At 37.4% G+C, this 12063-nt stretch overlaps 1 protein-coding gene across 1 annotated transcript in view; it reads left to right on the top strand.

Moving 5' to 3' along the window:
• Positions 1 to 632: 632 nt before the first annotated feature.
• The window catches only part of LOC103798753 (threonine aspartase 1-like), a gene marked incomplete at its 3' end in the record, with an annotated part of 35293 nt that continues 23862 nt past the window's right edge, over positions 633 to 12063 (top strand). The window contains exons 1-4 of the mRNA XM_009071035.1: positions 633 to 851; positions 2520 to 2587; positions 4107 to 4175; positions 11798 to 11918. Coding sequence (XP_009069283.1) covers positions 707 to 851; positions 2520 to 2587; positions 4107 to 4175; positions 11798 to 11918 — 403 coding nt within the window. The remainder of the gene's footprint in view (positions 852 to 2519; positions 2588 to 4106; positions 4176 to 11797; positions 11919 to 12063) is intronic.

The raw sequence follows: 12063 nt of genomic DNA, 5'->3' as shown, positions 1-12063 counted from the left end.
AGATGGGATGAAAAAGGATAGAAGAATAGGAGTTCATTATAGGATCTTAAGCAGCTATTCCTGCAAAAGAAAGGAAAAGGTATGGCATTTTCAAGTGTTACTCATGTGCTAGTTAGGTGTGATGGGTGGAAAAATAAGTTGTATTGTTGATAAAATAACACCATGGAAAGCAAAACTTGAAGTAGTGGGGAATTATAAGGAGATGGGATGAAAAAGGATAGAAGAATAGGAGTTCATTATAGGATCTTAAGCAGCTATTCCTGCAAAAGAAAGGAAAAGGTATGGCATTTTCAAGTGTTACTCATGTGCTAGTTAGGTGTGATGGGTGGAAAAATAAGTTGTATTGTTGATAAAATAACACCATGGAAAGCAAAACTTGAAGTAATAATTCCTTCTCTGGAAAGATGAGTGCTAGGTTCTAGTTATGTCATAGTGAAAAGGCTGTATTCAACTTGCAAAGCAGACTTTGATTATTTTAAGTCTCATTAATAGTGCTAGCTAGGAAAGAGGCAGAACTTGGAAGCGCTCCTTGTTTCCAGCCTCTCTGCCAGAAGTTTTTTGTGAAGTTATTGGTGTGAAATTGATCTCTTGAAATCTGACATATATCTAACATATGCATGTGATTTGGTTTAGGATGATTCCTCTCCAGAGTTTATTTTTGAATGGAAGTGTGCTGCTCTCCAGTAGAAGATGGTGATCCTAATGTATGATCATGGAGAAGGGGCTAAGTTCAGTAGAAGTGTTACCTTCCGAATCGTCTCAGGTTACAGCTGTCAAAGTGCTGGTCAAAGAGCCCGAAACAAAGCAAACCCAAAGAGGGAAACGAGTGGGATTTGTGCTTGTCCATGCAGGTAAGATGCAGGAACATAACAGCTGGAATGGTAATAGTGCATATACAAACTAGATATCAGGAACAATTTTATATTATGTTTGGACTGCTGGTGTGGTAGTGAAGTGATGTTAACTTTGGATCTAAGTCTGGGAGTGGAGACATCGAGTAGCAGCTACTGGAGGATCTTGAGAACTGTTAATAAAAATGTAGATATTTGGGTGTTTTGGATGGTATTTTTTCAGCTTGACAAAGAAAACCCAAACAAACCCCCTAAGTTTAAACCTATTAAATAGGAGAGATCTTTCAGTCTATTTCTTTACCCCATGGAAGGATCTAACACAGCTATTTCATTACAGAATTTCTTGTCTGACTCGTCCAAGAGGACAGTGCAGCTAAGACTTTCTGAAACCTCTTTAGGCTGTTTGTTGCAGAACTTCAATTTTTTTACCCTTTTGAAAGTTTTCTTTCTAGTCTTAACTTTTTTGATCTTGTTCATATTTAAAAGAGTTACTGTTTATTGTTTGTACATGTAATGGAGTGTTCCTCTACTCAGATGTGATACAGTAGTGTTGTTACCATTGTCTCACTCATAAATTCTGTTCTAATAGGTTATTTTTTAAGTACCATTAATTGTGAATGTATTAGTGATGCTGTATATTTCTATGTGTGTGTGATGACATGAGGTGAAATTGAGCAAAGTAGCCTGGTAACACCTGAAATATTTGGAAAACCAACATGCTACTTGCTTTATAAAATCATTAAGGTAAAACAAAATAACCCAAAACTTGAAATAATTTTTTTCTGGGTTGGTATTTGATGACCCTGATACTCAGGGTCAGGGGTTTAAGAGAAAATAGAATTGTTCAATGTGTTGTCCTTTACTGGGTTGCTTTACTAGCAGTGCTGAAACTTATTTTTATTACAGTTGTCAAAACTAATGTTCCTAAAGGTGTGGAAAGGGATGCTGAGGTAAATATGACCATGTTTTTCAAGTGCAAAAACCAGGAAAAGAAGTGGAATTTATTGGTGTGTTAGTCTCATCTCTTGTTTTTCTGGCTTTGCATTTGGTTGAATAATGGGCATTGAAAAATTTTTCAGGTATGAAAGTAGGGGTTGTGGGTACAAAACAGGGCAGAAAGTTTAGCTGCAGCAGGATAGACATAGAGTGTACTCATTTTTCAACATCTTCTAATTTTCAGTCTTTATTTCGAGGAACTCTCCTGGCTCTAAAGCAGGAGTAACAAGCTCTAAGTATGTGACATAAACATGAGCAGATGAGCAGAATGCTAATTGAAAACTTGCACATCAGTGCTAAAAGGAAAATGGAGTTTGACTTAAAACCAAGGGTTTTGCCAAATAGTGTGCAGTAAATAGAGGCTATACTGGGACTCCTCCAAGAATGTGCAAAACTACAATCTCCTTGGTAGTGTTTATAGGAAGAGATTGTATGATGCTGAGACTTATACCTGTATGCTTCTGGATATATGCTCTGTATCCCTTGTTTTACTGAGTGTGTTTGAATCCATGTTGGAATGCATAAAATTGCCCATCATTGATACATAAAGGAAATGCCAGTGTAATCTAGAATGAGGGAGGCTGTATCTGACTCTGTCTTAATTCTCTGTGTGAACTATAGGCTGTAGTTTGACAGGTGGGGTAATCTCTTTTCCTTTTGCCTTAATTGCAGGTGCAGGTTATCATTCCGAATCCAAAGCTAAGGAATACAAGCATGTGTGCAAAAGAGCCTGTCAGAAGGTATGTCTTAACCAGCTCCACTGGCTGGTACTGGGGATGCAGGAAATGGCTTTGGTAGCACTGTCCTTTCAGTACAAATAGGCCTGTCTGGGTTTAGCTGCTTGGGCTGTGTGTGTGTTTATAACGGGAAATGAAGGAAAATGAAGCCGAAACAGTTAACTTTATACAGAGACACTAGAACACATGGCTGTGAGGTGCAGCAACATTCTCATCAGTGGTGGCCAATAGCAGACACCACAGGAACAGTGAAAGAGCAGGAGATAGTCATAGTGGTACCTACAGTGAGTATTCCTGCAGCTTCCTGCACTGTTCCTGAGCCTCTAGCATTTCTGGAGTGAAATACTGATTTCATCAATGTCTATTCTTTTTGGAATTTATTTAAACTCTAGCATCCAGGTTGCTCCATGAATGCAATTATTCTCTTGATAGCTCTTAATGTCTTAATAGGAAGGGAAGTAGAAACAGGGAAAACAAAACAAAAAAATCAAAGCTGAAAAGAGAGAAATGGCAAGATTTCAATTTCCATTGAAACTAATAGTTTTTAATCTCCTCCCAAACTTAGCTTTGGAACTGGCAAGTCCTGTTTACTAAGTGTTGAATGAGTAGCTGGAAGACCCATCTCCAGAACTTTTAATGCCTTTTACTTTCTCCAGGGAGAAGCAGCTGGGAGCTTGGCAGGGCTTTTAGTCTCAGACTTGGCCTCTGATAATTATCACTTTGTTTTACATTTCTGTTGCTCAATCCTAATACCAATGTAATTTTGTAATGAGAAGTCTCACAAATCATCCAAACTTAATACTGGCTTCATTAAAGTTGTGCATTAGCCCTGGTGATAGCAATTTTCCAGCTAATCATGTGTGAAACAAGGTTGTTTGCTGTTGAATTTAAGTCTAATTTAAGATTCTGTGTGGCTCCATAAGCTGAGTAGCCAAGATAAATAACATCTGTGAGGAACAAACAATTGTGGATTTGTCTTGCAACTGAAGATGCAGCCACAGTTCAGGGGTTCCCTGAGAAGCTTGACTAGAAGCTCTTGTCCAGTGTGGATCTAATAAATACTACTAGGCTCTAGAAGCTCCTTGTGGTGTGTGTATATAATTTGAAGATAGCATTGTCTTACTTGATTTGTTTCTCTGTGTTGGCTTTTAGATGAACTTACAAAGTTCTCTTCAGTTTCATGTTAATTGCTATATACGGTACTAGGAATTTTTGTGAAATCTTGGAAGGAAAATTAGAAACTTTTTGACTGAAACATTGAGGTAGGACACCAGGTATAAGAGGTTATTTTGATATGAATTTGACAATGCAGGAATCTGCTATTAAATGCAGTGTTGCCATGTCAGAGTAGTAAAATCCTACCTTCAGATCTGCCTTTGGTGCGTACTGTTCCCAGTGTCTCTTGCTTTTATGCCCTTTTACATTTGAACTTACTTCATTTTGTACAGGACTAGGAAAATGTAGGGCTCAGTCACAGAATATTAGAATTTCCTAATCATCAACTAAAAATTCTGTTTTACAGGCAATTGAAAAGCTACAGGCTGGTGCTCTTGCCACAGATGCAGTGACTGCAGCACTCATAGAATTAGAGGTATGAATTTCTGACTGGTAGTAAATAGGTCTCTTGTGTACATTGAGATTTTTCTGGCAGAAGGTATTAAGTGGGAAATCTACTGAGATTTCCATTTTTGTGCTGCGTGATTATCTTTTGCTTTTCCACTATAATTTGGAGTAAATGTGTTTAAATAGTTTGTAAAAATGCAAATTGAATAAAAGTTGTCTGGTTGGTGCAATTTTGTTATCTTAGCTGTGTCTTATCAGATAGTTTACCCTTCAAGAGTAAATGCAGTCGTTAAAGACTTGTTGAACACTTTGTAGGGAACTTCATTTCTGACTTAACTGAGCGACAGACTGTTCTGGCTCTGCTTCTCAGAGAGGTGAAAGATCATGCTACTGGTTCTGATTTTTATGGCAAAATATGTGCAGAGGAATAGGACAAGTAATGCTTTTATTTCAAAATTGTACTTGTTAATTAAGATAGAAAGTCTTGATGAGCAGCTGTTCATGAACCTTTTGGAAAAATGTCTCTTTGGAGTGGCGAGATTTTTATGTCATCTGACTTCTGTGAAGGTCCCTATGAAATAATGTAGAAGCAAGTAAAGCTAAGCATTTCTGGGATATAAATGAGGCAGTTTGGTTATTGTCCCAGATCCACTAATTCCTCGTGACAGTAATGCTGGGAACAGGTCTTGCTCTTCTGCTGTAAGTAGCAATTGCTTCTCCTTCTCCAACTTTATTAGTAAAAGAGGAGGGCAAGGTAAGTGTTGTGCTGCAAAAATAATTTCCTGGGTTTGGAATTTATGGTAGTATTCCAAGAGGATTAGCAGTGGATTTGCTTACACACATGTTGGGAAAGTGTTCATTAACGCACTCAATGGGGTGAGCGTAAGGCAGGCAGTAAGTACAAACTGGAATATGTGTTAGACATGCTGACTGGGAGCCAAGGCTGCAGTCACACTTTTAACTTGGCAAGATCATGGGCTGTAAGCACTGCTGTTGGTCTCCACTGAGCTGTGCAAATATGCTTTCATGTGTTATCTTGGACATTAGAATATAGCTGGGTGAAAACAGCGGTTATCTCTAGTGGAATTACAATGCACTTCCGTAAGCTGACTGAGGCTGCTGTTCTTCCACAGGCCTGTTTGGGGTCAGCTCCCTCCTCAGTGGAAAACAAAAATAAAAATCTACTTTGAGTTGTGATTTTTATCATGTTCCCGAGCTCCGCACAAAAAAAATATTTATTTTAAAAAGCTTAACCAAGCAGTTATATATCTCTTTGCAGCTGTGCCTGGGGTAAATATTTTATCTGGTTTTGTTATCCCCAAGAGGCTTTTCTTTTATTTTAGTAGATTTAAATACTCTGATATAACATCTGTGTAAGAAGTTAAGGCTGTGAGATGAAATGAAAACCCTTTTACGAAATAACTCCAATCAGAAACCTTTTTTCTCCATCTATCTTGCTACTGTTGTGGTGATGGAATTGTCTTAGGTGTTATTTTAATGTGTACTGTTGCACAAAACGTTTTTTTTCCTTTTTCCCATCTTTAAGTATTATTTTGTTCTGCTTGTACTGCTGTTATTAATGCAATTACTTGCTTTCATTTATCCATTAAATGATTTAAGTAACCTCTTAATTGTGGGGGGTTATCTCTGTTACTGGAATAGACAATATTGGGCTTGGGCTTCTTTTAATTAGCTATGCAGTAATATTAATGAAAAATCAAATTTGTACTCAGAAAATGGTCTAGTTTGCAGTGACAGTTTTTTGGATCTGGTATGAGAAAGTCCAAAGTGTTAGATTGTCAGCTTCCAAAGTACGGAAGTGTTTGCATCTACTCGTGTCTCATTCTGAACACCACTTCAGACATATCTGTCATTTCTGGAGCTGCATCTTCCATTGTAGTTCTGGTGTTTTTTCTGTTTCTCTGTGGGAAAACAGAAACTGCATATGGCAAGTCAACAAAGCAAACAGAATAGTTTTTCCTCATCAATTACAGAATTTCATGGGCAAAAATGTAGGCTTATCTTGATGGTCTCTCTAATTAGTTATCACTCCCTTGTGTTTGTGCTCTAGCATAAAGTGCTTTAGCATTTTAAGTTGGCAAATACATAACAAAAACCTGTATGAACCGATGTTTGTTTACTTGTATCCCTGTAATACAGATGGATACAGAACAACAGAAGTTTGTATAATGTGGTAAAAGATTCCATTGTTTGTACATTCTTGATATTTTGGTTTCTGTTGAAGACATTACTATGAGTTTATCTGAACTGTTTAATCACTTTTACAGTTCTCTCAGACTTTTAATGCTGTATTCCAAAAATTTGTAGTTTTTACAAGGCACAAATATCTTTTCATGAAAGTCTCACAAAGGATGAATTTTTATGCTCAGTTCTGCTCAATTACACAACTCCTATTATACGGAATTGCAGCTAATCCAAGAGACATCACTTCAAAGACTTGTTGAGGCGCAAGAGTTGCTCTTGATCTTTTATGAGCAAGCTGACAGTTTGGTTGTGGTATGCTGTCTGGTTTTTGTTGTACTTTTTTCAGGCTCTAAGTGGAGAAGGAACAGCCTTTCTCAGTTGGACTCAAGTGAAATGGTGTTCTGTGATTCAGATTATAATTCTAGCACTTAACTAGAGAAAAGGTAAATTTCTTTTGCAAAGTAACAAGACCCACAATATTGTTAAAATAACTATGTTGGTCTTAATAAGCTTCAGCTGTCTTTGATAAGTTGATTAAGGCAGTTGTGTTTCCAGTTTGTGAATTCTGTCATGGCAGAGAAACAAATGGATATGTTACCTCTGTTAGGTTTTGGTAATAAAATGGGTCTGGACAGGGTGGTGTGTAAGATTCTTTATTTACACTGTGTACTTCTGCAGAGGTGTTACTGCAGTACCATTTCTTCTGGCACTCTTGCTACCAGCCACCATATGAAGCCTGAGATTCTCTTGAAACACAGAGGGATTGTTTGATTTCTTTATTTTCGGGGGGGTGGAGTGGGGGTTGGGGTGTGAAGGATGTCCCCCTTCATACACCTGACTTAAATCTTGCTGTTTTCAGCAAAACTACATGCTGATTGCATTTATGTCTGGCTGTGACAACAGTGTGCTCTTTGAAGCTTTTATTTGACTATAGAGCACTTCAGAAAGTCTGCTGATCGGGTACAGGAGATAGGAACATAAGTTTGTTTTAAAGAGTGATGAAGATTTCAAATTGTTTTCCAGTTTAGTCTAATGTTTTATTAATGTGTTAGATCACTTGTTTCTTTAATCTGACTGCAGTAGAATGTTCTTTATGAGCTGCATTTAAATGGGAAATTAATATGATTGATGGGGAGGTGTATGCCACATTTTGGGTTTTGATCTTCTTGCATCAGAAATTGCATAGTTTATTTTGCTTTTTTTTTTTTGTGTTCGATCAATGCAAAGGATGTTTTTAACCTTGTGTTATACTCAGGCAGTGGGTTTGTGTGCTTGTCAGCAAAATTTTGCAGTGAAAGGATTTGTGTCTTGATGGATTGTATTTTCTGCGGTTTTATTCTTTTTTAGTTGTTTAATTATTTTTTTGAGTAATTATGATTTTTTTTTTTTAGTATATAATCTGAGTCCCAAAGGCTTCTCTTTCATGAAGTGGCCTTGTTGTATTAAGGCAGTCACCAGATAGGAGCTTTAAATGGCTAATCAACTGAAATTTACTAATTCTAGTTAAAAGCAGTACTATGGTGTTTTGTAGCAGAGTGGCTGACAGTAATCTCTGACAGAAATGTCCTTTAAAAGCATTTTAGCTGGTGTAATTGAAAGGGATGTGGCTCCTCCTTGTGTCCTTGTAGACTATTGATTATTGTCACTAAATTCTTGCAGAAAAAATAAATGTGTAAAATGAAATCCCTGTAGACTTTGCATTTGTTTTAGAAGTTGCAAATAAACCCTGGCCAAAAACTGTATCAAGGATGGGTGAAATGTTCTGTAATGCGTGTTGTGAACAGAGCATTTTAACAATTTGCCTAGATGTGATTCAGGACAGTTAGTATTACAGAGTTGTGTAACTCTTTCAAGCATTCCAACTTTGACCACAGCTAGCAATGTCAGGATGCCTGTGTTTGCTGCCAGAGCATTTATGAATACATTTTCAAGTAAAAATGATCCTAAAAATACAAATGATACCTTTGTTAGCTTGAGAGTTTTTGCAAGATGGGTAACCTGGGAAAGTGGAACTTCTCATGTCTCAAAGCTTTCTGTTGCCTCCTTTGCTACAGGCTTACATCGAAAGTTAGAGATACTTCAGTGGGGGAGTAACTGCCAGGTAGTCTAGTATTTTTCACATAATTTAAGGTTCATGTTTTGTTAAAATGCTTTGAATAGTCATTTGTTTGTCTGTTTTTTCTTCTTTTTACTTTTCTGTGGTAGTAGGACTTGTTTACATGCAAAGCTCATGCTTGGTTTGCTTACTTGTCTTTTTCGGTCTCCTTAGAGATACAGGGGCTGATCACTGCTTGTGGTTTTAGATAGAAGTGTATTCTTGAAGATACCTTTTTGTATTACAACTTTTTTCTCCTTTCACTTTGTCCCTGTTCTTGGATCCATGCTTTGCTTGAGTTCTTCCCCTTCTTATGGTAGTCAGTGCTGCATTTTTCTGTCCGAGGGAAAGAAGAGACTGCTTCACTTTGTTCCTTCCCCCTTTGAAAGCATTCCCACTTCTGTTTTGATGTTTCTGCATTCCTTGAAGGTTTTGAATTTTCATTTCAAAATACACCTTAATTTTCTTAAGTTGTAGTCCTCCCTTTGTATATCAGTCTCTTGAAATCTTCTGGTCAGACTTTGCAGAGATTGATGTTTTCAGAGATGTATTTGTGTGATGTATTTCATCTTCTTGCCTATTCATAAAGTAGGTGTGAATTTCTGTTTCCATTTTTTACAAAGGTTTTCCCCTACCTCATTTCAAAGGCTTTTATCTCCTCTCACAGTCACTCAGATAGCTATAAAAAAAATTCCATGGATTCACACCCTGTTCCTGCACTCTCTAAAGCTGCTTTCAGGTGTGTGAAGTTAGACCATCTTCTTCTTGGCAGTTCTAAGACTGTCTCCAAAACTGCTCCACAGAGTTTTGGGCAGGTGCTTGAGATTTGGTCTTTTATGTTTTTTTACTGGAGGAGTTACTCATGTTGTGACTGATGATACTGGTAAGATTTCTTCGGAGTCGTCATGTGTGAGTTATGCCACCAAAGAGACATTTGCGGTTTGGTGTAGAGTTTTTCTTTATCCAAAATTCTCTGGTATTTTGATAAATACTCTAGAGGGAGAAACAGGTGGTGTTCCCTTTGTCTTGAGGTCCTCTGTGTAGGTTGTTTCTTAGTGCCTCCTTGATGTTGTGTTGGTGAAGTTGCTAAGCCAGAGCATCAAACACATCTAGATCTTTATTTCTGAAGTGAACTAGTACCACTCTGTATCCTGTATTTTTTCCTTACTCTCTTTGGATTATTACCTTTATCCAGTGGTAGAACTCCTTGTCTTGACTGCAGAAGGATTTCGGACGGTGTTATGACTTGTGTTCTGATAGGTCCTTCTTAATCCCTTTATTTGGCTGTCTCATCTGCTCTTAAGATAGCAGCTGTCTTTGCTTTATGGCAGTGACAAATCTGTGGAGCATGAAATTCTTCCTCTTTACTAATGCTTTTGAGTATAATGCACTGAGTGAATGTTTTTTAAATGGAATACTGAGAATGTCTCCAGGCTTGCACATCTTTGCACTCTCATTACCCAGGGGCAAGGAACTTGGACAGTGCAAGGAACACGCATTGTTCATGCTAAGCATTCCTGGTTTTACTCTGTCCTCCAAGTACCTTTCACTGTTCACTTTAAATTCCTTCCACCACTTCTCTACTCCTTTTGTTTTAACCTTCACAAGCTTAATTTTCTTCTTACTTGTAGAGCCTGGGGAGCAATGAAGTCAGTTAATGCAGTGGCTACTCTGAGTCTTCCACCTTTCCAAGGCCATTGTCTTGGGAATGTTTTCCAAAACACATTCCCTCCCCCTTCTTTTAAGGAAAGTTGGGTATGTTTCATTATCCTAAAATCTTTTCAAATTTACTTACGTGCTGTGAGGCGTAGGTGTGAAAATGAGCAACAAAATGAATACACACAGTGAATTTGAAGATCTTTTGTGGGGGGAGGATAAAACAGGATGGGATAAGATCTTGTGGTACTTGTAGGATGCAGAAGGGAAAAAGCAGAAAATAAAGATGAATTGTATAAAATGAACATGGAGAGGTTATGGTCTGTTCCATGATTATGCATTAATCATGTGTTAGGTATTCATGATTCTTCAGGAAGTGTTTTGGTGACTCAAACGCTTTGAATGTCTCTGAAAATTAGAATCATTGTCTTGCAAAACAGATTTTGAGTTTACTCAGTGCTTGTTCATTTCAAAGTTCACAAAAGCTAGCTGACATAAAATTTGTTTCATTTGTGTGTTCTCTCCTGTTTCTTTGTATTCATTGCAAATTAGCATGTATAAATCTGAGAACCTTCATTGAATATTTGAGACAGAGCTTTGAACTGTTTGCAGTAATTTGTTTCCTGATTCAGCTTTTATTACATGTTCTGTACAAGTATGACCATCTCGTTTCACTGACATATTCACATGTGGTCCAGATAATTTTTCTTTGTCTCATCAGGTTGTTACACTGTTGTAGTTTAAACAGGTCTGAAATGCTGAAAGCATGCAGCATCTCTCTTGAGAGTTTACTGTTTGGCTGTTATCTTTGTCCTGTATTCCTTTGTTCTCACTCTAGAAAGAGAGGGCTATGTTTAATTGCCAGTGAGACTCCTGAACTGTGCTACTTCTGAATGTTGTGGTTTTAAAGTAATGGAATGCTCTGATGAAACAGATGGGTAAAAATGGTGTTTAATTCTAGCATGCAGAACTTCTTGTTTAAGAACCTTGAGTTTGTAAAAAGCCACAGAAGGTGCTAATAAAAGAGGAATTAGGTTTCTGATCGTGTTAAATGTTGTTCCATACTTTCTATGAAATACATCTTGAGTTTTAGCCAAGAAACTTTCAGAACACAGTAATGGCTGTCCTTGTGCTAATGGTCAAACAGAAATTTTACCAAGTGAATTGTTAGTGATGCCAGTTCTCTATTTCTGCATGCAGAGCTACAGTCCTAGGCTTGGAATGTTCAGGAAAAGTACAGTTCTGTTTTGCTGCTGTGTCATGCTTAGGAGTTTCAAAGGTAGACTGTGGTCTGTGCAGTGGTAATTAGATGTTACTTAAATGTTACTTGATGGGTTAGGGACCAAGTGAAGTGTGTGTTTTGGGGGAGGGAGAGATTTTCACTTGTGTTGTAAGGCTTTTGCTTGCACAGAAATGATCATCTTAAATTGTTGGCTGCTTGGTTTATATATTGGTGCATTATTACACTTGAGATGTATCACACCCTGTAGAGGGGGAAAGATATCCATGATAATTTAGGTATCCATGATAGTAATTTTAGTTGCTGTATTCAAAATGCTGCTGATTTTGTTACGGAAGATTAAACTACTAAAATAAACAAGCGCCAAGATCAGTGTCATCATATTCAGTTATACAGAGATTTTGATCTACTCTGTTAGGGATGTGGCCTTACAATGTTTTGTTCTTGTTTTTAGGATTCTCCTTTTACAAATGCAGGATTGGGATCTAACCTAAACCTTCTGGGTGAGATTGAATGTGATGCCAGTATCATGGATGGAAAGTCATTGAATTTTGGAGCAGTTGGAGCACTGAGTGGTATGTTAACTGTGTATTATAAAACTAACTACTGATTAGGTGGTTAGATTTAAGATCGATGGGTTTGTTGGTAATTTTGTGGAGGGGGTTACATTGTTAATGTTTTCCTCTTTAAAGAAATTCTGTCCTGTTTGAATAAATTCTG

This window comes from Acanthisitta chloris, unplaced genomic scaffold (assembly GCF_000695815.1).
Source record: "Acanthisitta chloris isolate BGI_N310 unplaced genomic scaffold, ASM69581v1 scaffold22023, whole genome shotgun sequence".
NCBI classification, from domain to species: domain Eukaryota; kingdom Metazoa; phylum Chordata; class Aves; order Passeriformes; family Acanthisittidae; genus Acanthisitta; species Acanthisitta chloris.
The sequence above is the reverse complement of the archived record's forward strand: the minus strand, read 5'-3'. Positions and strand labels throughout refer to the sequence as shown.